Source organism: Pygocentrus nattereri, chromosome 26, assembly GCF_015220715.1.
Source record: "Pygocentrus nattereri isolate fPygNat1 chromosome 26, fPygNat1.pri, whole genome shotgun sequence".
Classification (NCBI taxonomy): Eukaryota; Metazoa; Chordata; class Actinopteri; order Characiformes; family Serrasalmidae; genus Pygocentrus; species Pygocentrus nattereri.
The window spans coordinates 22,134,584-22,161,939 of NC_051236.1; the positions used below are offsets into that span (position 1 = coordinate 22,134,584).

Below are 27,356 nucleotides of genomic sequence, written 5' to 3' on the forward strand. Positions count from 1 at the left end.
AACAAAAAATAAAAGAGTTATTAATTTAAAAAATCAAAGTTTAAAATGATCTATTTGGGGCATTTGAATTAAATTGAACTTCTCTATTAAAACATCTGAGGAGGTACTGGTGATGTTAAAGGGACTTAGAATAGGTTGTCCTTAGACTGTCGTTCTTATTAACCAATAAACAAAATAAACTGAGGTGAAAATCATGAATATTGCCCTCAAGAGGTTCATTATGAAACATGGTTGAAGTAGTGTCATGGCTTAGGCATGCATGAAAACCTCTGGAGCTGGTCACTCCTCAGTTTTGGGATGGAGCCCATAGTATAAGGCTTCAGCAAGACAATGGCACAAAACTGCTCTGTTAGAGAACTGTTCGGTTACCATTTGTGTTGAAACAGTTTTAAAGAAACTTTTAAAAAGTGCATTTTTGAAATTTCTTTACAGCGCTTGTGAAAGGAGCCAGAAGCTGTGATGTCTACAACACCAATATAATTAAATTAAAAAAAAAAAAAAAAAAATATATATATATATATATATATATATATATATATATATATATATATATATATATATATATATATACACACACACACACACACACACACACACACACACAACTCTAGAATGACGCTTTTCACATCAAACCACTCTGAATGCCTTTGTTCACATCTTAACAATTTACTTTTAATTTTAAAGAAAAAAAAATCTGTGGAATTCTGCTTTAAAGCACCCAAAGAGTTAATCAAAGAGAAAATGTGGACTCTTTTCCACTTTCCAAATACTGACCAAATACAATATATGATTGCAGAAAGATGTCTATAAGAGGGGCAAACACTTGATGAAGGCTGCTTTGTATATATAAGTATTTGATCAAATGTCTCTGTTTATAAACTTTTAAATACTTTTAATAATATTATCATTATTCCCATAAGACACTTGGAGGGACTTTTGACTGTGCACTCCACCCATGCCCCACAGAGACCTTAGCTGATAAACACTCCGGAGGTCTCACTGAGGCCTTTACATTTCTAACTGCCGTTGTAGTTCTGTAGCGCTCAGAAAAGTTCACAACATAGGAACTGACATCATTCACCGAGCCTTCTACATTTCTCTAAACAAACTCATTTTAATGACTGAACCACGTGGTCATTTCAATGCATTTAGCTTATTCTATTTTATCTGTAAGTTTATTTTGTCGCTGCAAGTGCCAAACGTTAGGACTACAAATCCCAAGAGTTACTAGGGCAGGTCCCGGATGTTTCCCACGCCGGAAGAGAAGCGAAAGTCTTTTCCCCAGCCATCTTGTGGCCTTTACAAGCGAGTAGCTCGCACCAAGCCTCGTAGAATCGGAGGAGAATCCTGCTGAAGGGGCGCCATCATGCCCGGACATCTGCAAGAAGGTTTCGGCTGCGTCGTAACCAATCGGTTCGACCAGCTATTTGATGATGAAGGGGATCCGTTCGAGTTGATAAAGCAGGCAGAAACCAAGAAGAAGGACGCGCCCGCTCCGGGTGCCGCCAAGAGCGCGGCTCAGGCTGCAAAGCAGCCCAAGAAAGAGTCCCAGAAAGACAGAAAAGCTCCACTTCCAGAGAAAAAGGAAGAGCCACAGGCGCCCGTTTCTCTCAAGAAGGAAGGTGAGCGCGTGTGCACTTCAGGGGTAATGTGGCGAAGCCCTCGCTTCTCCAGCCCGAGCTCGGGGTGTGCGGGTTGCACCATGAGGTCGCGCATCCAGCGCGTCTGTGTTTGTAGCCCGACACAATAGAAAGTCGCGTCTGCCGCCTGATCGGCTCCTGCTCGGCTCGGCATGGCGCTCGCTAAGCCTGCAGCTGCTGCCGAGCCGGCCGAGGGCCTTTCCTCCATCACGCTGTTGTCATGCCTGAGAAGCAACTTTACAGCCACGCTCGCTGTGATGTGGACCCGGTCGGGCTTCGGGCTTTACCCGCTCCGTCGCCGTGTTAAACTCTTACGGCGCGCTGTAATCCGAGTGAGCCCGGCCGCTGCTGCTTGGAGCGTTTTGCCCGGTTTTGAGCTGGACTTTAGATGGCGGGCTGAGAGCGAGCGCCGCGGTGTGAACAGGCGGAGGCGACCGTAAGAGGCTGAGGTCGGCTTATCTGTCGCCAGCCTGAGGTGCGAACCTTCCCGTTCAGCCGAAACAACGTTCACCTAGTGCTGCAGTTGCATTCTGGCCGCCGAGGCGTTATAACGGCTGCTCGATTTAAGGTGGAACGGGGGATTAGAAGAAACTGGCCAGAGAGACTGCTGCTTCGTGAAACCTCGTGGCTGGAGAGGAGCAGTTAGAGGCTTGAGCGTCAGACATGGAAGTTGCTCAGCTTTGTCCCTTTTTTGAGTTTCAGGCTTCTAAGAATGAGTAGATGCCTTTCAATATCGAGAGGCGTTTTTCAGGCGCAGCTTCTTCAGCTTTTATATCGGGCGAAGTAGAGGCGAGCGCGCTTGGCTAGCTGGCTAACCAGCTAGTGTTAGCTAACTAGCGAGCTAGCTTCGTTGTGGCAGCCTCGGCAGCGGAGCTGTGGCAGCGGGGCGAGATTTTTCTGAATCGTACTTGCTAAGCTCCACATAGAGCAGGGACGTGGGTTTTTTGGGGAAATGCCTCCGCTTTCTCGTCCCAGAGCTTTCTAGTGTTGCCACTGTTGTGGCTCGACTCTCAGGGCTCGCACGTTGGGTGGAGGGAGGGAGGCCGGACAGGTGCAGCTCCACCGCGCTGCTATTTTGGTAGGTGGACTGAGGATCAGGGTCAGCAGGCGGCGCCTTTCCAGGACCTGCACTGGTGCTACACCATCAGTGGCCTTATTGAAGGTTTGACAAATCAGCGACAGTGGGTGTAGGGTTTTTAAAACCTTTCTTCCAAGCATCCTGAACAAAAAGCTTTGAGCATGTCAAAGTTCTGACCCCCCCCCACACACACCCACCATGACCAAGATAAAGGATCAGAATGTCAGCCCTCGTAGGGTGGGGTGGGTGGGGGAGGGGTTATGAATGACCATTTAAAAAGTTGTAATGTATTTGTGTTGTGCTCGATAAAGTTTCGTTTGTGTCTGTTTCAGGCATGAGGAGAATGGGCAGGCGGCCAGAGCAGCAAGCTCAGCAGGGCTCCCAGCAGCAGGGGGGTCAGAGCGAGGGTCGACCCCAGGCAGACAGGCGGCCTGACAGGAGGCCCCCACGTGAGCGCCGGCCAGACAAACCTGCCGATGAGAAGCCAGCTGAGGGTGGAGAGTTCTCTGTGGAAAAGTGAGTAATGCAGAAAGACAGGTATTTTGTTATGAAGAAACTGAAAAAAGTGTGCTAAGACCACGTTGTGAAACAAAGTGAAAACGTTAGGCCGGCACTGCTTTCTATATCTGTACATGAATTTAAGTGTTACCTTGGTACAAATTCTAAGATTCGTCATGAATTTCAGCGGCTCTTCTTTTAAAAATGTGAAATTATAATAAACTAAAACTAAATTGCTGTTTATGAACTAGTTATGTACTTCAGTGCAGTGAGGGTCAAAACAGACTAGTGTCTGGTGTATAGTATTAGTACCATGGTTTAGGATATTTGATTTTAAGGCTTTGGAAACAAAAGCAATACAATAATCAGAAAAACATTTAATGAAATGAAGGAGTAGAAAATGTAAAACAATAACTTGGCACTGGATAATAAATAAAAAGAATAACAAAGGTGGAACAGTAACTAAAACATGCCAAAATCACATTAGGAGTTATCTAACGTAACAGTTGTGGCGAAGCTTTAGTTTCATGTTGTGAATCCCAGCTCACTGGTGCTGTAGGTAAAAGCTAAATTTGCCACTTCAGTAACAGCCTCGGGCACCTGATGGATGATCCGGACAGGATCATCGGGTCTGATAAATGCTTTAGGGGACAGTCGTGAGCTGGAGGTTAGGGAACTGGCCCTGTGACCGGAAGGTTGCCGGTTCGATACCCAGCACCGACAGCATGTGACTGACTGAGGTGTCCTTGAGCAAGACACCTAACCCCCAGTTGCTCCCCAGGCACTGTGGATAGGGCTGCCCACCACTCTGGGCAAGTGTGCTCACTGCCCCCTAGTGTGTGTGTTCACTATGTGGTGTTTCACTACACAGATGGGTTAAATGCAGAGGTGGAATTTCCCCATTTGTGGGATTTAAGTGTCATTTAACTTTATTACACTGAGCATTTTTTTGTGATGTACGATGGCATTTGGCCAATAAGCACTGTATAAATAAAACAAAGCCATTGTGTCTCCCGACGCACAGCCAGAGATGACTAGACAACCGTTTCATGTAGAACACAGCGATGGGTGTTGTACAGGTCACCAGTAACGAATCTTAATGCTATACAGAGGCTAGAGATTTCAGAGTAGATGTATATCTGTATATCACATCACCATGATACAGGATGGACGGTAGCTTCAGTGATCCTTATCCTTGTGTGCGTTGGGATACATACTTTAACACAGGATGCTAAGTTTATGGCCCCAGTTTAAATGTAAGTTCGTTGAAATGATATTTAAAAGTGCGTTTGTTGTACATCGTTCTAAGATTGACAGTTTTGAGTTGGGTGTATGGTTAAGATCTGAGGCATCACCTCCTTTGTGAAGTGAAATTACATTAGCTGTTTTCCAGATACTGGGACCTCTGCTTCACAAAAAGGAAAAGAAAAAAAAACTGCAGTGTCAAAAATAATCAGGTTCGCAAGCCTCAAATAAAAAATGGGTGTAAAATATCATCTCCTGTACTTTTTATTTTTACTTTTTAAAATAGTATTGGTGTTAAGGGCTTTACTTAATTTGCGAGGAGAATCGTAAAGTGACCGTTTTTAACAGCAGGGGGTGTCTGTTTCATTGAGGGGTGCTTCTGTATCATTATTATTACCCAGTAAATATTAACTTGACAGAGCTCTCTCTGATCAGGAGTCTGTTGATCATTAATTACACATAATTACACAATACATTAATTACAATAATTTATACAGGGGTTGGAATAGGCATTGGTTGATTTTTGAGAAAATTAACTGTCTTCCAGGATTTGAAGTAATGTGAAGGGAGAATTCGGCTTTAGCTTTTCCGATGTAGGAAAGTAAGCCTTTACTTCCTGCGAGGGCCTGTACCTTGTTTCTTGCACTAAGCAAGGAAGATGGATCAAATCTTTGATTTGAATGTCACTGAGCTTCAGGTCAATTAAGAATCCATGGTCATTAAAATTTCTTCTATCCACCATCCGAGAGCCTGATTTTATTATGCTCGTATTTCTAATGCATCTGATAGGGCACTGAAACCAGAGCCCAGTACGCCTAGAGAATTTTGTCTGTTGGATAAAATTAAACCTATTACAGTTGACTTGATGTCCTGTAAAGTTTGCTTGTCGGTTCTGTAATTAGTTGCTCTAGATTTCTACACGCTTCCTTGAAGTGATCGGATGCGTTAATGCGTTTAATTTCAGTTAAAATCACCCAGAATCATCATTTCTGAGTTTGATGTATGGATTTAAAGTTCAGCTAAATCATTTACATTATAAGAGGGAACCGAAGGAAGTCTGTAGATCCCAGATAACACAAAACTGTTATTCTGTTCACTGCACATGTTAAGGGATAAAAACTTCCTTTTTCTTTGGTCAATGATTTAAGGGTTTTCGCTTGAATGATGGATTTGATATAAGTAGCTACTCAACCACCTCTCTATTTTTTTGTCAGTTCTATAGATTATAGCCAGGTTTGGCTGCTTCTGAGTTAGACAGAGATTGCATTTAAAAAAAAAAAAAAAACAGTAAAAGTGTCTTAAAACTATTTCTGAGAGGCGGCGTGTCCACTGAAGCTGCTTAAGAAATAGATTCCCTAATTTTGCTATGAGGGATGATGCGTGCCACAGCATCTGCACACTCTGTATACGTGTGATGGAGTTCTTGCGTAAACTAGATAAGAGCATTACAGTAATCCAAACGAGCTGACACAAGTGTGTGTCTGAAACAAATCAGTTGTGTATTAATAGCATTTAGAAGTGTCAGTCTGCATATCGTCATACAGTTTCTAGTAGTAATCATTCAAAGATTAAGAAATCTGCCCTAAAATCTGTTGCTGAAATATCCACATACTTTGTGTGTGTTCACTTCAAATAGTTAATGCTGTAATGTAGATGTGATAGGAAATAAATATCCTCTTATTCTCTAGGCTAACTCTGGTCCTAGAGGGCAGTTGTTTAGTAGAGTTTGGTGCTTTATCTACTTGAACACCTGATTACTCGTGGTAATGTCAGGTTTAGTGGGTGTGTATGAAACCTCCAAGCTGTGCTGGACACCAGCCCTTCAGGACCAGAGCTGTGCACAGAATAGCTGTAAAAGTGTAGTACTGGTTTGTGCTTATAATTTTCATAAACACCTTGACCTTGCGTGCTAGCTCACTCTGACCGTCTCTCTCTTTTCAGGTCTGCTGGGGACAGGCCGTTCCGTGGTCGTGGAGGCGGCAGAGGAGGCCGCGGAGGACGGGGCAGAGGTGTTGGCCGAAGCGACGGATTTGACTTGCGTGGCAAACGTGAATTTGATAGACACAGTGGCAGCGATCGATCGTAAGTCATTCCAGTTCCTTTTTCATGTCATTTTATGCTATGCAGATTTGTGTTCCAGTGCAGCACTGGTGCACCTTTAATATTTCAAAGCTAAGTGTGAATTTTTGTTTCAGCAGCCTGAAAGCAGAGGAAAAGCGAGGAGGAAGTGGATCTCACAACTGGGGCACTGTCAAGGATGAGCTGAGGTCAGTGCAGGAGCTAATTCATGCCCATGTATACAGGGTTTGTGAACAAAGTGCAAAATCAGCTGGTATAAATGGGTGTGAAACAGTGGAAGTACAAGACTGATGTTCCCTGTAGTTCAGTGAACAGAAGTGAATGTAATGTGCTGGTTTTGGGATTGGGATGTGTACTGGGATTAAGCACTTCTGCATTTTAGCTCTTGTAGATGCTGGTATATAATTTGAGTTATTGTTGGGAATTATTCATTTATTCCATGTCTCTGACCTTTTAATTATGTAGAAGCCATGATATGTTGCTGAAGAACAAGCGTTCACATGGAATTTCAGAAGATAATTCAGATATCCCAGCACATTTTTGTGAATTTATAATTTTTCTCCTTTCAGCGAGCTTGACCAGTCAAATGTAACGGATGATGCCCATGAGGGAGAAGAGCACCCGCCTGCTGACTCTGAGAACAAGTGTGTAAACATTTTCTATGAGCTTGGTGTGTCATTATGAACCTGCCACAACACACAGAATTGCTGGAGGGTTTTTTTGTTTGTTTCTTTAAGATCTTTTATTTAGTACTGTGAGAAGTTTTTGGGGAATTTTCCGTTTACCCCCAGCAGTGTTGGAAGTAAATGAGTTCTGCCTAAAATAGTTCCAGATAATCTCCAATCAGTGTTTTATTGGATTTTTTTTTTTTTTTAATAAACACGCAGACGTTCATTACTTGGAAAGTTGAACATTAACAGGTTTTCCCCCCTCCCTAAATGTAGGTTACGAAATTCTGTTGTAGCTCCTTGACCTTTTTTGTACAGAAGGCATAATAACTGCTTGCGCGCATGCCACTGTGAAGTAGGTAGTGTTTAACGGTCAGGACTTCAGTACTAATTTCACTAGAGCAAGGCTGTTATGTCTGTCTGGTTCATGATGCTCACTGTGACGTGTTGGTGTGATCCTGTCTCAGGGAGAATGAAGCTGAAGAGGTAAAAGAGGAAGGGGCTAAGGAGATGACTCTAGATGAATGGAAGGCCCAGCAGGACAAAGAGCGGGCTAAGGCTGACTTCAACATTCGCAAGGCCAACGAGGGAGCAGACTGGAAGAAAGGATACTTGCTGCACAAGTCCAAGGCCAAGGATGTATGTTTAGTTATCCTTAAATGTGAATGTGATTTCAGACCTTTGTGTGGTACAAGATTAAAGTGAACAAAAGGATCAGATGAATAGAATTTTGCTTCAGAAAAGCATTTTGTGTTGTACTGAGAGAAACTATTTTAAAACTCCCAGCTGCATTCACAACTTGCTATTTATATCATTTTTTTAATGATTATAGTAGTGTCTATGATTTGCTGGATTTAAAAAACTAATTTAAATGTTGATGGCATGCTGGGAGTTGTGATGTTATTTTTAGTCATCTTTCTGACAGCACTAAAATTTATATTAATCATCTAGTTATCTGAAAAGTTAGCTGTTTAAAAGTAACTAAAATTATTTTTTTTATTTTTTTTATTTCCCCCCCCTTCCATCAGTCTCCTTCTGATGAAGCTTCTGGTGATCACCACTTCCGCAAACCAGCCAACGACATTACGACCCAGCTGGAGATTAACTTTGGAGACCTGGGCCGCCCTGGGCGTGGTCGCGGTGGACCTCGTGGAGGAAGAGGAGGCCGTGGGGGTGGAACTGCCAGGCCGCCTCGTGAGCGCAGGCCAGATAAGGTAAGCTTCAGTGAGGGTATTTTAAGTGTGTAGACCAAAACTCGTCACTAAATCCTTAAACTGCAGGATGTCTTCCTGATACTGGTTAAGCTCTTGGCACTAGACAGTATAAAATAGAATTTCAGTTCATTGATCACAAATTTACAAAGTTTTCGTCTTTGATCGTAATCAGTCATGTGTCATGGTCAGACTCTATAATGAATTTTTTTTTTTGTTTTTTACTGTCAGTTTCAATTACACTGAATTTAGTCAATTTAGTCCATTTTTTTGCCCATTTATGACGAACCCTGCTGTAAAGCATCTTAAAAATACGTAAATATGTAGCTGCTATAAAGTTGTTTTATGACAAACTTAATGTTCTAAGTGAAGGTAAAAATACAGAAAATTGGACTTTCCTGTAATATTTGTTCTGTCACAGCGGTTGGAACTTGTGCTTCAATCCAGACAGCTTTAATCATGTCTTTAAGATCTGTTGTGTATATTGGTTCATTATTTAAAAAAAAATTTCCCTCTCTCTTCCTCTTTTCACTTTTCAGTCAAGCGGAGTTTTGGCCCCTGATGTGGATGACCCGGAGGCTTTCCCGGCCCTGGCTTAAGCTCCCTGATGGGTAGCTATGATCAGCCATGCCACTGAGCCCCCTCCCTGGGCCCTTCGCTACGAGGCTTGCATGCTAATGAATCCTTCAGCAGATGAAATGATGGAAGACTGTCATCCATCCCATTCACCCCTGAGGACTGAATTTTACTTGTTTTAGAAAAAAAGGAGAAAATCTTACAAAAAAAGAAAGGACTTCTTGCTACTCGGAAGCAAATTATTGGTAGAGGTTTTGTATTCAGTATAAGGTAGCAGGGATGTTTTCATACAGTATTTTTTTCAGACGTTATGCATTCTCCATGAATACTTTTTGTACTGCTGCTTGAAAATATGCATTTCCAAAAATAGGTGTGAAGAGTGCTTCAGTTAGCTTGTGGTGGCCCTTGGCTTGCTTTCTTCTTATGCCTTAGACACTCTCTTTAGGGATCACTTACAAGCGTATCTGCACAAAATACTGGACTGAGTATTTTGTTTTTAAAATGTTACTGCATTTTAGAGCAAGATTTGCGTTAAAGTTCTCGATGATTACACAATAAGCCTTTAACAGTTACAAATCTGAAGTCTTGAATGAAGTAACAAGTGATTTGACTTGTAGCTTGATGCCAAAATCTTTGATTCTTCTACCTTCATCATAGCTATTGATAATCCTCTGAGAAATGTTTTCATATATCCCGAATGTCACACTTGTTGAATGGCCATTGTAAGAGTCAGTGTACATTGACATCAGTGGCAGGTTACTCTGAGGACAGTAATGCATTCTTTTGTCACAGCCTTTAGGTTTTTAAAAATGTCAGGTTTACATTGTGCACTCCTGTTTACTGATACCAGTATGAATAAGTTCAAATTATTTTAGTGCATCAGTCCTGTTTTAGATTCAATTTTTCATTTTCTTTCTGCCCCGTAGCTTCTTGGAAACAGCACTACTGCATAGTTGACCTGAAAGAAATACCAGTTGTTCAGTGTGGAACAACTGAGTGTTATGAAAATGTGTGAATTCTAACCCTGCTATTACTCAGACCTCTGTCCATAATTAAAAGATGGTCTATTCATATTGAGTGGTTGTGTGTGGACTTTAGTCACTTAAAATGTTTGTGTACTTAAAATGGAAATGTACCACCAATGTTTCTCACTTCATTATTCCATTAAGAAACTGAAAATTGATGAGGGTCAAATACAAAATCCTTGAGTGTTTGTCAATATGTACAGCTGTATTTACAACACACTACTCAACTGAGGTACATTATGGTCTCATTTTACAAGCCAGAAAAAAACGTTAAAGCTCTGTGGTAACAGGTCTTCACTGGGTAGATTAGACTGAGCTGGTGCAGTAAGGTCTTCTAACAGATATTCATAACCACATACAGCGAAGCAAAACTACTGGAGCAATGAGGCAAAATTGATTACTTTGGTTTTATATTCATGCTTCATGTTCTTGTCACTGCAAGCACATGAGGGATATTAAATGTGTAAAGGTTAGTTGTAGCCTTTGGACTTGGCATTAGGGTCTTGTTTTGATGTGAAAAGTGCAAAACAAGATGAAAACTAGAAAGGCTCAGAACATGAGATTAAGCAAATTCCAGTGCAAATCACTGCAAAAAATCTGGGTATTCCAAAAACACCAGTATGGAATATTTTGGAAAAGAAACTACTGGCAGTGTAAGCAAGTTATACCAATCTGGTCCCCCCAGCTTATGGCTGGTACATTGTGGAAAATGGGCAATATAAATGCTGGCATTCCCATTCTTCACTTTTGATCTGGAGTACAAATTCAAGGAATGTTTACCAAAACTAACCTATTTTACATCATTTACCAGTACTTTTGCTTCTGATGCTACATGATTTGCCTAGTAATGTAGTTTCTTACTGAACTGAACTGCTTTGGTGAAGTGTCTTTTTGTTAGTGTTACAGTGTTGAGTGACTTATTTTAAAATGTGGCTGCCAGAAGTGGACCTCAACTGTAAATGTCTGAGAGTAAAGTAAACAACAGTATAAATACACGTAGCACTCAGTATAAATACACGCAGCACAGTTCAATTTCACTGGATGCAGAGGTTTAAATCGCTGCAGTCTATTTTGACTATATCTAGAGTCAGTTTTCCTCCAGTGGGCATCAGAGGGTCCAGGAAAGGGCTTGTTGGGCAGGGAAAGAAGCCCATCATGTCCATTTCCTCCTCTTCATCATCTTCTTCTCCACTCAATACTCCATGAGTAGAAATGTAGTCTACAGTAATGTCTGTGTTCCTGGAGGCCTGAGTAGTGTCTGAAGAGTTAGACAAGCTTTTGAGGTAAGAGCTGGTGGTGATGGGCTGGTAGGGTGATGAAGGGATGTGGTGCTCCTGGGCCTGAACTTCGAAGTTGCTGACTGATGGACATGCTCCATCTATGGGGACAGTTTCTCCTTGGAGCAACTTCTCCTGGGGAAGTTCCTGCACCTCCACGGTATCTGGCTCCTCTTCACTCATACTGGAGTCACTGAGGTACAACTGCAGTTTCATCTCACCCTTTGAGGAAGAACAGTGACATCAGTGCAATAAAAGCCACAAAGATTAACAGGCTAGACTTGTTCACCTATCAGGAGAGTCACTGAAAAATACATCCACTCTATTCATTACTTTTCTGGTGATTTTTTTTTCTTCTACTAAACCAGGGATTTGGAGTTGACCAGTTTTTTGCCCCTTTTCTCATTTAATTACTGTTGCACAAATAGCATTTTTTGTGGCAAATATATAAGGATGGGCTGTTTGAACTGTTTTCTTTTCTCCCCACTTGCTAATGCAGAAAGAAGCAAGACAGCTAATGCTACTTCTAGGAAGACAAATATCATGTCTGTATTCGTAAGCCTGTACATCGGTTCGTTTTTTAATGCCGTGGGTGATTACTGATTAAGTATTGATTAAGGAAGGTAGAAGAAAGACATAAAATTATGAATTCTGTCAAACCGATCAAGCTGATGGATACATCACTGAACTACAGTATATCATATAACAAATAAAACAAATGCTAATTTATGACCAGAAAGCCATGCGTGTTCAATCTTCCACTACTTGTTAGCTACATTAGCCAAACATGTCCTCACTAATCCACTAGATATGTGGAAAATTTGAAAAAAATTAACATTTTTGATAAACATTTTTCTACCTGCTTGTCTTTTTCAACCAAAATTCTTAAAATTAACATTTAACCCTTTAAATATAAATATTTTAGCATTTGGTAGTATATAATAATACAGGGAGATTCACAGAAAGAGGCCCTGAATATTTATTAATAACTCTCTAGGATGAAGCAATCTGAATGAAACAATGAGCAATGAGATAGGCGCCAGACAGCCATCACAATGTTTAACCTGCATTTGAAACTTCTGGGTGCGTACCCCCATACCCATTCATGTGTCTGGCAGAAAACGGAGATCACTTTCAGCATCGCATGCAATAAAATCGATTACACATATGTCAAGGTATGTAGCAATTTTTTTTGGTTCAATTTACTGCATCCAACGGGAGTTACAACAGAATATTTGGGGCCTCTTTTGACTGAATCTCCCTGTATGTCCATACACAATATGTTCAGACACCTCTTACAATTAGTAAATTCAGCTCATTTAAGGTGCACCAATTCTGACACAGGCATTCATTTGAGCACAACCAGCTTGCTAAATCTCTATAGAAAATCAATGTCAATAGAATGAGATGCTTTGGATGAATCATCATGGTGGTCATCATGCCCAATGACAAGTGTCAGCTAAAGTGGTACAAAGCCCCCCAGCATTAGTCTGTGGAGAAGTGAAACTGGTTCTTTATTTGGTGAACCACCAAATGCCCTTGGAATAAGTTGCAGTGGTGACTGTGATCCAGAATTAATCATCCAACATCATTACCATCATGACCTCACTATGGCTCTTGTGTCTAAATTCAATCAAATCTCCAGTGTAATGTTCCAACATCTAGTGTAAAACCTTCCCTAAATAGTACAGAGGCTATTACGGCAGCAGAGAGATGGACAAACGCCCTTTTAACACCCTTGACTTGAGAAGAAATGTTGAACAAGCAGGTGTCTATGAACTTTGGGATGAACAGTGTAAGCAGGCATGGCATATTTGCATCTGTAGAGAAAAGCATATTCAGTCTGTGTGCAAATGAGTGTGAGCCGGTACCTTCTCATTTGCACACTCTTTTGCCCATTTGCTGTTTGCAGGATCTGGAACAATGCTTGGCATTAGGCAGTGACAACAGCGGGACAATCTGCAAGACAAATCAGATCATGCAGTGTTTTTCAAAATTATGTTCACATATAATAAATTTGTAGTCTGGGAAATCGGGGCTCTTGTTTCTTGTGTACTCACCTTCTGTGTACTGAGGAGAACTGACAGATGCACAGGAGAAAAAGACAGGTCAGGAAAATTGCACTGCCAATTGACAATACCAGAGCCAGAGGTTTCTCAGCTGAAAAAGGAAGACATTGGTGGCTCATTAAGATGAGTAACAGAGAGGCTGAATATAGTCAATAGATATAAAATATGATGCATATACAATGCTCAGTACAGGAGGACATGAGGTAATATTAATTCACAAATCCATTCTTACTACATTTTGAGAATCTTAGAAGCTAATCATAACAATGTGCACTAATAACTGTGGATAAAAGATTGTTCATTAGTTAAAGGTATTATATCATAAAAAATGTATTTACTTCATACTTGCAATGCAATGATTTGTTGTAGTTTATAAACACTGCTCAAGTTTAATAACATACCGTTTATTCCCCAGTCCATACAAGCCATACAGAGAAACTAAGCTGCAAAAACTGCCCAATTTGAATTGTTTCATCGATACATACATGCACCTATTTAGCCACAGCACTTTAGCCACCCATTCACAGTGAAGGTATGAGCAGTGTTTTAGCCTGGACTGCTTTTTGAATGAGAGACAAAACAAGACAGCCAATCAGCTCTACTGTATTTACATTTACCTGTCTTAAAGACACAGTAACAAAAACAGCTTCATTCTAATGGATAAAGAGAGGTAATATGGGAATGGTCATGTAAAATTAATTAAGCCTTATTTTAGTACATAAATGCATGTAAGCGTCATAAGTTGGCCTCAAGGAAAATAATAAAATACAAGAAAGATGGAGTAAATGGGCCCCTGAAGCTTCTGCATGGTAGTATTGACCTATGACCTTGTGACTGATGATATGAAGTGGTATTCACCAACAAAATAACTGCTAGCATGGCATTTTTAAATCTGACTAAAAAGCTGGCTTTGGCTTACCTGGTGGCACTCCTTGATGTGTTACAAAGTGGCACTCAAATCCTTTGGGTCCTTCTGCTGTAGTAACGGCTGAGATCCAGAGCTTGTATGGTTGTCCCTGGGCCAGGCCCTTAATAGTATACTGTCTCTGGGGGTGACTAACATCTATAACAACAGCATGTCTCACAATCTCAGAGAACTACAAAAACAGGAGGATTTGCCAAATTTTCCAAAATTCATCAAGATAGGAATGTTACTGGGAGGGGCTTAATTACAGGGCTCCAGAGTTTAACATGGTCAATATTTTCAGTATGGTCAAGTTTCGCCAAATATTAATACATACGGATTAGTCTCAATCCACTGAATATCTACCAAAAAATCATTTAAATCCTTCTTAACAAAGCAACTGATTAAACAAGAGCTAATTAAGTGACCCCTGTTTTCTTGCACTAATGTGACAAGCTTGTGGGTTTTTTTTCAGTTATGGTCTGTGTAGAGTAGTTTAATTTCTTACTGTAATTTTTAATTTTGCCTCCTGGCTCCTGCAGGTAGATCCTGTACTGTCTGATAAGACAGCCTCCTCTCTTTTCTGAAGGAACTTCCTGCCATGTGACTTCCACTCTTTCATATTTCACCATGGTGTCACAATTAGGGCCCTGTTGTGGAGCTGTGGGTTCAAGGAAATAGTTGTTATGACATCTGTATGTTTTTCTCCTTCAATTGTTATGAACTGAATCATTATTATGAGCAGGTATTTACCCTGATGGTACAGATGGGCGATATGAAATCACTGTATTTTCCACTATTTTGACGATAATGATATCACAATATCAAAAAGGTGGAAAAAAAATAATAGTAAGAAACAAAATACTGCAGAAATTATCGTTATTACTACTAGTACTATTATTGTTGCCACTGTTATTATTATTATTATTATTATAACAGTAATAGCAGGAACTAAAAAGTACTAAAACCTACTACACACTCTAGTTAATTCTTCAGTTTTAATGGCTTGGAGCAGCAAAAACACTGATATTCAACTTTACTTTGCACCTTGTATTTGGTTTCTAAAATAATATTTCACTATTTGCTATATCTAACAAAGATACCTCACTATTCCACAACTTTATCACATTAAAGTTACACCATGCTCATTTGTTAGGTTTTACCAGCTGATTTGTTCTTCTTTGTTGTTCTTAATAATTTCCTGGTCCACCAGGCTTGAAATGATTGCCCAATGGCAAGTCAAAATGCTGTCCAGGGTACACAAATGTACAATGCTCTTTTAAGAGTTATATCAAAGTGACAGATTTGACTGTTTGTACATTTGGTAAAAGTATATTTGTAGAACTTTCTTGCTGATCTGCTCAACAGCACAAATGTTAATGAATGACCAGCGCACACGAGCTATTGCAGTCTGAAACTGACCCAAATGCATCCAAACTTGAATGTCTGAAACAGGGCGTAAAACATGACATATTTATTAATATAGTATTTTATTTAGAAAGTAGCCCAAAATAGAGATGTTGTACACCACTGTATAATTTTTACCAGCGCTGCACTTTAGAACTAGCCAGATTTGACAGCAGAACCACATATGTGTCAACCCTAAATGAAAGGGATATATCTGTTTTGTCCAACAGAACAAAACAAAAGTGTTAAAATATAAAGCCTCGCAAAATAAAAATATGTGCGAACATTGCCCAGCATGATTGACAGCACTGAACATTTTCATGAGGCTTCATGTACATGGCACATGCCCAACAATACACTCGCTGTGCATGCGCCCACATAAACCTACACCAAATAACCAAATACCAAAGTGGTGCACTTTTGTCTAAAATACCATTATGTTGCATTTATAAGAGTTATTTTAGCTGTTCATACTCATGTCTAGTTTATTACTGTTTTGGTTCACTGTGTTTGGGTTTATCAAGGTATCCAGAGTACGACAAAATTCACATCATGAGAAAACATCATACCAGTATTCACTATTATACTGATATACCACCCAACCCTACCTGATGGCCATGTGGCAATATTGCTGAAGACAGCTTTACTTGTCCCAGATGGGCGAAAATAAATTACTGCACCGTCATAGCATTCAGCAGGCTGTAAACCTGTACAGAGAGAGGAAAGAGCGAGACAGACAGGAGATCAAAAGTTTTGGTCCAAAAATACTAATAATATTAACATGCATTAAGCATACATCCTAAACATATATCCTAAAAATGAACAAACAGGAGCCCACTAAATTGGGGCTCAGGTGGTATCCATGGAGTCAAGAATAATTCACTTTCCTAACCGACGGTTAGGAAAGTAGGAAATGTTAAAGAGTTGTTAAAGAGTTAAAACAGAGTTTTGGTCTGTTTCCTATGGTGGACAAAGTACACAAATTTAGTAGAGTTTAATTTAGTACTCGCTGTAAGTGGAGAAACACATTGTAAAACATAAGCGGGTGGTAGTAAAGATGCACTAATAAAGGGATGTGTGCAGGTTCAAATTCTAGCACTGACTGGGTAAACCTAGTTGCATCTTTGGACAAGACACTTAACTTTCCACTACCCTAAACAACACCGCTTTGCTAGCAGTGCAGCGCTGCTCTCAGACTGGGCACAGTTATGCAGCAAAATGTCAAACTGCTCTTGTAAGATCAACATAGCCCATAACATCACTAGACTGAAAGTCCTCTATTTAAACTGTATCTGTACTTGGGTTAAAGTACAAAACTACTTGCTTTTAAATGTACATAAGTATCAAAATGAAAAGGCTGTGACATATCACAATCCATCATTATTTCAGTTTAGGAAATGTTTGAAATTTTACTCCCCATGCAACTCCTGAGGTATCAAGCATCTGATTTTACAATGGCACACACACTTTTATGGCATTTTGTTTAATTCTGAAAGCGTATCGAAGGTATGATTATTCTGGTGTTTAGAGGCGGGGTTACTGGTGCACTATGATTGTTTTATTCTGAAAGGGCATCTTGGTCTTTCAGATATTATAGATAATGTTATTTTCACCCACTGTATGAAGTAGGATATTGTACTTTGAAATGTAGTGGAGTGAAAGTAGAAGTATTCAAAATTTCAAATACTGTAATAAAGTACAAATATTTAAAAAAAAAAAAGTACTTAAGCACAGAAATTAAGTACTTGTACCTGTGAACAACAGTGTTTTTCACAAGCATTATCTGACTGTATAGGTCATATTACATGTTTAGGTCAGTGACAAATCCAGAAAGAAAAACAACTATACATTTACAGAAGTATAACTAACCAGTAATGTGGATAGTGTTTAGGTGGTGCTCCACTCTGATCCACTGAAGCTGCTGTTTACATCCAGCAGGATACCACTCCACCAGGTACTCTTTCACTGTGCCTTCACTTGTCCAGGAGAGGGCGATGCTGTGATTATCAATGCGTTTGATAGATGAAAAATTATCTGCAGAGACTAAACAAAACGAGCTGTTCAGAAATGTGTTAAGCACTGTTCACATCTAATAGCTAGATGTTAATAGCTAAGATTAAAAAAACAAAGTCTTTAAAAAATGCATAAATTCCTCAAACACATTTACCTGAACTGCAGGTTTTATGTGTGAAAGTATGTATTTAACTGCAGCATGTTCAATTCACGCGAAAGGAAAAACAACACAAAGAAGAGAAAGAGAACTGATGCTATGTTATTGTTATGTTATTATGGCATACCTATTGGCTGCAGCTGAATGAGTCTGGCAGAAGACTGGCCCTTTGAGTTGACGGCAGAGATGGTTACATTACACACAGAACAGGGCACTCTGTAACTTCTGTCTGGGGGTGTAATAAAAGTGTTGCAGATTTTCTTCCCCTGGTCCACCACACTCACATTATACCCCAGAATATTTCCTCTGGCGTCTGATTTGCTCAGCTCCTAATCAAACAGTAATAGACCACACATTCAAACTGAACTCATGTCCATTTGCACTGCTTTTAGCTTTAGGACAATTCCACACATCTTAAACATTCCAAGCCGGCCAAAAGCCGGATTCTGAGCTGGTCGTTTTCAATGAAGCATGAGAAAAAAATCATGATGGCAGTAACTCTGGAAAGGACAGCAGTCAGCACTGTCATTTCCTCTAAGCCTTTATGTGATTTTTCATAAACTGAAACTTGAAAGCCTTCTAGCTCTTGCTTTAACAGAGTGGTTAGAAGGATGCAGCTCACATCATGCAAGTCATTGCTCAGTAGTGGTTTGACCTTTATGTAGTTCCTAGGGAGGGGGGTTGTCTGGAGTAACAACATGACTATACCATTCATTCCCATACATACAGAGAAGCAAACAGAGAAAAAGTACAGTATTTTTCAGGCCAAAATCCTGTCATCTTTGGCTGTGGAAGCATGATTTAAACACTTTATGTAATACATTCCCCAAAGAGCTGTCTGAGTGTAAAATTACTGGACACACAAAATACGCTTTTGACATGTGGATAAACTCTGTGTAGCAATACTTGCCTTCCAAAATAGGTGGATATTCTTTTTGACTTTTTCTGTGGTTTCTTCAATATACCAAGCATCAACCATAGCTGCAGGAGCTAGAAAAAACATTACAGCATTTACAAATGTATTCCTCTTAAGGCTTAAATTACATGATTTTTTGTTAATATATCTCAATATTATCAAAGACAGCAGTATCAGGGGGTATCATTAGGAATTATACCTAAATGTCTTTCAATGGTCTACTATCACCTGAAAAAAAAGATTCTTTCTTTCAATTCAGTCAACCAACACTCTTTGGGACATTTTGTAGCTACAGAATATACAGGGTAAATTTCACTGCTAGCAAAAAGTGGTGAAACCCAAGGATTCAGGAATGATTCCGCTGAAGCCAATATGCTCAATGGGAAGTTAGCAAAACCCTATGTTTGTAATAACATTTTCTGACACAAGAAAACCAATAACAGGAAAAAGTACCCACTATAGCTACATGTCTTTCAGACAGGCTTTTGGAAGACAAGCAGCACCAAAGACTTTCTGACAAAAAACTGACACAAACTTGCGTCAGAACGTACAATGGAGTTATCTAACGCCATCTTACTTCTGACACACTATTTCCATACACGCCTCAGCCTTTCAAGACCTTATACTCAGCATCACTGATTAAAAAGAATGAAGCTATAAAATCTATACTGATTAACTTAACAATGTTCCTTAGTTTTGCTACAATGAACAGTGTACATGTGTCATTAAAGTGTCCATTTGTCACCTTCTTCATCAGTCAATTTCTCAGCCCTGCTCCACGCACTCCACACTCCTCTGGTCGGGCCAAGTTTCCATCTGACTTGAAACGTGTACAGGCTGTACGGATTCAGTGAAGTTATGGTCCAGCTTGTGTTTGAACTTGTGTGCTGAAAAGATAGGAACATTCAACCACAAAAGTGTAATCTTAAATAAATAAACTTGGCAAAAAGGTGAGGGTGGCTGGGTGTCTTTTTGCAGTGGTTTTTGTGAACATTGTGAGCATATGACAAGTAATTGTTTAAGTACTTGAACTAGCAGTGTATGTTTACTGCCCTGTGTGTATGCACTATAAATTATTGTACTTAACTTCTAGCACAATAGATATGCTCAGAGAAACAACCCTGAAACAGATGACTGTAGACTTTGCTTTTGCAGTGCTCAGAGTGATTTTGTTATTTAAAAAAGTACTAGTATATATTAGGGGTGGGAATCTTTAGGCCCCTCACGATTTGATTCGATTACAATTCAGACGGCTGCAATGCGATTATAAAACAATTATCGATGCATCTTGATGCGTCTTTTTCTTCTATACAGGATTTCTTTTTTCTTACTGTGTGAGGACTCAGTAGTTTTAAACCAAAGTATTTGTAGTGATCCATAATGAATTTACTTCCATTATGTTCTATTAATAAATCAAATGGAAGTGATCTAGAAGGATCTCATTCACTGCTCTTGTTTGAGACGCTGTTGCCACTAATCTGCGATGAAATGCGCTGTGACATAAGATCCAGTGGCAGTCGATATCCATGCAGCATGTTACAGTTGTCCTGCCCGTTAAATTCAGTGATTTTATAACTGCGGTTTTGGTCTCGTTGTAGAGAGTCAGGGGTCACTGTGTCAGTAAAATATTTTTGAGACTGGACGCTGAATCTCGGCTCCAAAGTGTGCAACATAGCGCGAAAGTCCTGGTTCTCAACGACTGAGAAGACTGCAGGTCACATAGCAACGAAGTCTCGCCTCGCTGTTAGCTATGAGAAGGCAAAGAGATTTAAGACGAACATTTGGAGACGAACAGACTTATTTGCATTTATATGCAGCGCAGTTTCCTGGAACGTTAAATCTGCAATGAGAGACTGTCAAACACTAAAAAGTTGCGAAGATGAAGTCACTTCTCTTTCAAATTTCCCCGTTCCACCTTAAATGATGCAGCAGCATTTGATGCAGCAGCATTTAAGGTGGAACGGGAAAATTCAAACAAGAAGTTGGAAACTAAGAAGCGACTTCAGGCTCATAAACAGCCAAACAATGAGAGAAGGAATAGTTTCCTGATGGAAAGGGGAGGAAAGCGGCTTTAGCTGAGCTAAAGCTTAAAGCAGGGCAAAGTAAGTCTGTGTTTTCGTTTATATTTTTTAGCCTACAATAGGACATTTGCACATACTGAGACATACTGGACATTAAATATTGTGGCTCCCAAGGTGGTTTGATTTTTGTTCAAAGGACAAAAAGGCTCTTCTTAACATTTGGGTTGTGACTCCTGACCTACCCTGGCTTTAATGCACAGTGTGTTGGTCAGATTTCAGATGTGTTTATTTGTTATGTGCCGCCAGAGACTGTCCAGGCACTGTCCTTACCCACTTCCAAGTGCGGCTTTTTCCGTTCCGTCAACATTACGGTATAAATGAAATATTTAGAAAATCAATTTTTGACATTTATGAATCAATTCAGAATCATTAATCATTAAATGAAAAACCTGCCCTTTTAATTTAACAATCTGGATTGTCCTTTTCTTCTTTGGCTAGAGAACAGAAACAGTGATCTAATATTTGAATAAACAGTTTGAAAAGCTGACTCATCCGACCACAATACACATTTCCTCTGAGCATCAGTCCATTTCAGTTGAGCTCGAAGCCAGAGGAGCTGGCCGTGTTTCTGGACAATGTTGACATATGATTTCCACTGTGCACATCTTGTGCAGAATTTGCACTTGTCGCTGCAGCAATGAACAAAGTTTACTGTCAATGGTTCTGTCTAAGTATTCCTGAGCCCATGTGGCCACCTCCCTCACAGAAGCTTGTCGGTTTCTAATGAAGTGCTGTCTGAAGTATCGATGGTCATGGTATCAGTTGTGGTTTTCAGCCTAGCCTTTTACGCAAAGAGATTTCTCAAGATTCTCTAAATTTTTATGATATTCCGCACGCAGAGGGTGAAATACCTAAAATCCTTCCAACATTGTACAGAAACTGCTGGAAGAAGTTTTTTTGGCGAAGTGTTGTGCCTCTACCCATCACTGCTCATAAAATACTAAACCATTTCTGAATGATCCTTTAATACCCAAGCATGACTGCAGCACCTGTTTAACCCTTTAAATGGCTAGAGTTCACGGCAGGCGCAAATTTATTACACAATTCTATAACCTATGAATCGCTCAACCAGTTTGCTCTAAAATCCCTTTGGTTACTGAATAATATGGTTTAGTATGTAATAAGCCTGGGATTTTAGAGGGTTAAAATCTTTCCCAATATTTAAGTTGCCCCTTTAAAACTTTTTTCAGGAAGTGTTGCAGGTAACAATTTTATAATGAGCGTATATTTCCAAAAAACAATGAAGTTAATAAGGTAAAACATTAAATATCTTGTCTTTATAATAGTTTCCATTTAAGTTCATTTCAAAGCAGATTGACAAATCAGTGCTTCCTGTTTTATCAACTTTTTTAGAACTTTGTTTGTAATAACACGTCAAAATCAACAGACAGACATCAGTGTTATGTTTATTAATATAAAGGGTTATTAAGAGTTTGTTAAGATTTAAGGTATGCTTATCTTTTCTCCAAGTCCTAGAGTGTAATGCTCTAGGAACTGTGTTGGCATTTTTTTAGGCATTAGACATAATTTCAAACAAACGACAAATAATCACATCAGAGCAAAATTATCTTAGTGTATTTAAATGTACAGGGTGATTCAAAAGTCACAGGACACCATTTTATTTTATTTTATTTTTCATGCTGTCACAAGCCCTTACGATGCGGTGCTGAAGGTGGTGTTTGTTGCGGATTTTCTCAGCATACACAATATGTCTGAGATGACCCCAGAGATAAAAGTCGATAATGAAATAAAAAATAAAATGAAATAAAACCTGTTCTGGGACTTTTGATACACCCTGTATAATGTAGCATGAGACTTCACTACAGAACTGAACATTGGCAATTCTCAGCAAACCACAACCAGGCCATTCTGTTCTTGAGAAACATCAGTGGTTTTAAACTTCTTGTGAATCCTCTGAGATTTTTTCTGCTGTCATACAAATAAAATATAGTCTCAATTTGAAAAGAATTAAGCTAAAAGCTATTATTTAGAACTGGTCATCCGAACTATGACTCGAAATGAATGATTTGGTGCTTATATACTTTGTCAGGGAGCATGTACAAAAAAGATTAATCTAAAATGATGAAGGACACTTTGCACCAGAGTTAGCTAACGAACCATGTTCATGAAAGTTTTTGACTGTTTCTAATTGGTTCATTTGATAGCGGCAAAATGCATTTAAACTAAATCTGACATACTTTATTGTGGCCACATATTGGAGAAATTTTGCATTCATAATTTTATCATTTCGCACCCAAGGTGCTTGATAATACAGTCTAAAAAACTTTAAATTATTCTGGTCGCTACAGAACTTGTAGAGCCTCTGTAAATAAGCCCTCCTTACTGATGTTGGCTGACGATCATTTAGACAGATACACACTGTTATTTTTGTTTATGATACTAAAGACTGTAACTGTACAGATCTTTGACCAATAGGTGAATCTTAGTCCCAGTTTATTTTGACACAGTTCAAAACGGTTCCTATACTTGTGCACTGTTCTGGTCTGCCTTAATAAATACAACGAAATGCCACATCATTAAGTGAATAATCAATTTAAAAAGCACCTCTATATACACAGAACAGTTTAATGTCTAGGATTAATGTAAAAAAGTAACCATATGATGTGTGTCAACTTTAAAAAAGTTAAACTGATAACTTCTAGTGCACAAGAAAGGCACTGAATAATGCCCTTTACTTCTTGGCTCAATTGTTTACTTGGCAGTGCAACTTGAGAAGACATTTGAGGATATTATACATTTATATTACAAATGGAGTTATCAGAACAAATTTGGTATTTAAAAGTTGGCATATAAATAAAATGTGCACAGATTATTTAAAAAAAAAAGCTCCAAGCTTTTTACTAGTGAAATAAATGGTAGTTATGTCACCTCATGGGGATGGCAAAATCCCCCTGACATTTCTCTGTTTAGATCTGAATCAGCCCTCAAAGAACTTGTGCTTAACAGACTAATATAATCAGTTAGGTTTTGTGGGCTGCCAGCATCACCATGAGTCAACGGTCTGCTGCTGCACATGTTGTGCTAGGAATCTTATCATGTCATCAGCTTATCATGGCATAAAGTGGTTTTTGGTATTTGAAGAGGGATGCCGAGCCTGTGGATATCAGTTAACCAATCAGACTTCATACATTACAATGAATCTGCAATGTGAGTTCCAAGTACCTACATTGAATGACACGGTGTTCCAGCTCCCCTCGTCCGCTCTGTACTGGATCTCTACGAGCTGAATGCTTTGTGCATTGTCTGGGTAAAGCTGGCACTGTCTTGAGGTGCACTCCACTTTCTTGATATTTGGGCTCAAAGGCTTCACTGTACACAGACAGAACACCAGAAAGTCATGGGGCGTAAGTCAGTCTGTAAACGTTCTGTATTATTTTTAGAGCTGTCTAGATATTGAAATAAACACAGTATCTGGCAGACACTCATTTATGGTCATTTTTTTTCATAAAGTCTTTTCATATTTTTTTAATACTTCATTTTCCAATTAAATGTTTATTTTAAAAAAAGATTAAGATTAATAATTAAATATGAATATTTGAAATTATATTTATGGTTAGTTATTGTTTAGTTTAGCCCATTTTATTGCTTGACCTTTTTTTAATTAAGCTTTAAACACTTAATTAACCACCAAAATATTCAATGTATCACTTGATTAAAATAATCAGTAGTGACAGTCCAAATTGTATGATATTGCTTTGAGACAGCATCACTTTTTCAAATAAAGTGAACAATACAGGCTTGTTTTTCTACTGCACCTATGTCGTTGAGCATGAAGCTGAGGACACCTGAAGTTGCAGAGCCCAGGCTGTTGCTGGCATTGACCAACACTGAGAAGTTAGTCTGTGCACCTGGAATGGGAAAACTGGCTGAAAGGGTCCCATCAGGGAGTGTACCGCTTTCATAATCAACAGGGTCTCCACCCACCCTGCAAAAACAAAAACAATATGACTCACAATATGTAACATCACCTAAATGAGTGGCTGAGTGTTTGTGTTTAACTGGTACACATGAAGTTAGGCAGTACTGATAAATTTCACAGCATCACATTACAACATTTTACAGAATATATCAGTAACAGACGATATTTAAGTTTGCAATAATAAACTTCTTCTATTAACACTGCACCAAGAGGGTCTTACACTCTACTGTAAATGCGAAACAGACATACGCCAGATTTTCAAAAAAGAAACATGATTTTTTGTTGTTGTTGTTGTTTTATGTATGTGAACTGTTTTTAAAACATTCGGAAGCACCCTGCAAATGACACACCGTTCGGTTAACAGTTAAAAGTTTTTGTGTGATAAGTGAAGTCAAAGATCCTTCTTAAAAAGACAACCTGATTTCTCTCTTTACTAACCACAGGCGTGATGTGGTCGGGATGTAGGTTTCCCGTCCCGCTTTCCATGTGCACTTCACATTTCCGAGTTCTCCTTCTTGAACACAAATGAGGTTCTGTGGAATCTCAGGCGGATCTAAAAAAGAAGTCACAAAGCTTCTAATCCGAATCTACTCTGGGTGACTGTGCGTCATGCGTTAAAACAAACAGGGAACTTTGAACGACATGTACACATCACATCTGTTTTAACAGCCGGCACCCTGCTACTGCACTTGTGCACTGCCCTGTCTTCACTCCTGCATTTCTCTAGTCAGTTCTCGGTTCATATAACACCCAGTGTTAACAGGCTATTTCTCTAAGCAGTTGTGAAAACTGAGCCCAGAAACTTCCTCAGGAGGAGCAGATGTGCATGTACAGTTATGCAGAACCTATGCTAATGAATGCTGAATTGAGTTTTGTGCTGTATACATACACCCCGGAGTGATGTCAGTCCCACAGGGCTCTGGATTGCCTTCACATCTGCAGGCGAGGGTGGTGGCCCGTGTAACATTCACAATGCTCAGGCTCACATGGGTTGTATTGCAGCTTGTGCACTGTAAGGGCACATTATCTCGGAAAATCAAAGTTTTGCACTCCTTCTTGAAGATACAGTAGACCTGGAAGCTGGAGCCCATGTGGACTTCCTTGCTCGAGTGTATAGAGCATATTTTCTCTGGGAGACAGGCAGACACAGGACAAACACAGTGAGACGCACAGGCTATTCTCGTGTGAGGCTGACACGAAACACGGCTGAAAACGAATTCACGTGACTTTAGGAGGTCTTAAAATTTATGCTACACACCATCCGCTCCTTTGCTGCCAACAGGTGCTCCAGTAGCCAAGACCAGCAGGAAGATGAAGTTGGGCCAAATACTGCATTTAAGAGGCATGGAACCCACCTGCTCCAGCTGCACGTCCACTTCCACCATGCCGAGGGCTGAGGAGACAGAAATAGCCTTAATAGCCTAATGATAAAGGGCAGAGCTGAGGCAGGCTGAGGCAGAGCGCACTAGTGCTAATGAGTCATTTTGCGTAAACCGTGACTCTGCCGCCGCCTTCATCGTCTTCCTTTACCAGTCCACAAAACTTTATAGCCCAGCTCTTTCTGTGGCTGAGTGGAGTGACTCACCTAGGTCATCTGTCCATATTTGCGGGGACGCTCCAGTCGGTCGTTTTAGACCCAATTTAATTCGGAAGGTCGAAGCGAAATCTCTCGGTTTAAGTCGTCTACTTCTCTCTTACACGTCGTTCATGTGCGCGCGCTCCTTCGCTGCTGAGGCAGGAGCGCGCAGGGGGCGGAGCCAAGATCCAACACACACGCACACACACACACACGATAGAATAAAAAAAAAAGCAACGCCCATATTTAATCAGCAGCACTGCTCTGAGGTCAGCCTCATCAGTTCCTGTAGCTCTCCTCAGCTGTAAGAGACACGAGCCGTCCAAGAACAGCGTTCATACTCCGGGAGGGTAGATAAACGGGCTGCGTCCCAATCTGCCTACTACACCAACAGGCACTGCATGTATAGCAATAATATGTATAGCATAGTCTAGTATGTGGTTTCGGAGGCGGCCAAGGTGACTTGGACATCTCCGGTTGTTCAGCATGACCAGGCTAGGAGGAGGCTAAACTCATACTGACTGTTTTTCTGTTATATAATATTGTAGCGTCACAACATACTTCTACTGCACATATCCACTTCATATTTACACACATAATATATGTTGGGGCAGTCATGGGCTGTAGGTTAGGGAACTAGCCCTGTGACCAGAAGGTTGCTGGTTCGATCCCCAGTGCTGACAGTCCATGATTGAGGCGTCCTTGAGCAAGACACCTAACCCCAAATTGCTCCCCCGGCGCCGTGGATAGGGCTGCCCACTGCTCCGGGCAAGTGTGCTCACTGCCCTCTAGTATGTGTGTATTCACTAGTGTGTATGTGGTGTTTTACTTCATGGATGGTTTAAATGCAGAGGTGGAATTTCCCCGTTTGTGGGATTTAAAAAGTTTCACTTTACTGTGTACATATAAAAATGCACACAATGCATAGATGATGCAGCAAAGATATGTTTAAAAAATGGAACTGGCAGGCAAAAATTATTCAGACACTACGTTAAA

At 40.0% G+C, this 27,356-nt stretch overlaps 2 protein-coding genes across 3 annotated transcripts; one reads left to right on the forward strand and one right to left on the reverse strand.

Annotated features, from left to right (window-relative positions):
- Window positions 1-1,264: 1,264 nt before the first annotated feature.
- serbp1a (SERPINE1 mRNA binding protein 1a) lies at window positions 1,265-10,068 on the forward strand. Of its 2 annotated transcripts, none has more exons than XM_017721256.2 (8): window positions 1,265-1,622; window positions 3,051-3,234; window positions 6,403-6,543; window positions 6,657-6,728; window positions 7,110-7,184; window positions 7,676-7,847; window positions 8,237-8,422; window positions 8,959-10,068. In XM_017721256.2, the coding sequence occupies exons 1-8, from the start codon at window positions 1,367-1,369 to the stop codon at window positions 9,016-9,018; spliced, it is 1,146 nt and encodes a 381-aa protein (XP_017576745.1). In that variant the 5' UTR covers window positions 1,265-1,366; the 3' UTR covers window positions 9,019-10,068. The 2 variants fall into 2 exon arrangements, with proteins under 2 accessions (XP_017576745.1, XP_017576751.1); XM_017721262.2 differs by having other exon boundaries at window positions 1,266-1,622; window positions 6,660-6,728.
- On the reverse strand, window positions 9,506-26,502 carry il12rb2 (interleukin 12 receptor, beta 2a). Its single transcript, XM_017721244.2, has 16 exons — window positions 26,370-26,502; window positions 26,043-26,177; window positions 25,674-25,913; window positions 25,223-25,337; window positions 24,621-24,790; window positions 24,032-24,174; window positions 19,509-19,650; window positions 18,758-18,837; window positions 17,975-18,176; window positions 17,547-17,720; window positions 16,286-16,384; window positions 14,779-14,931; window positions 14,286-14,429; window positions 13,358-13,457; window positions 13,169-13,256; window positions 9,506-11,519 (listed from the first exon to the last, which is right to left on the reverse strand). The coding sequence occupies exons 2-16, from the start codon at window positions 26,167-26,169 to the stop codon at window positions 11,055-11,057; spliced, it is 2,442 nt and encodes an 813-aa protein (XP_017576733.1). The 5' UTR covers window positions 26,170-26,177; window positions 26,370-26,502; the 3' UTR covers window positions 9,506-11,054.
- Between the last annotated feature and the right edge of the window lie 854 nt (window positions 26,503-27,356).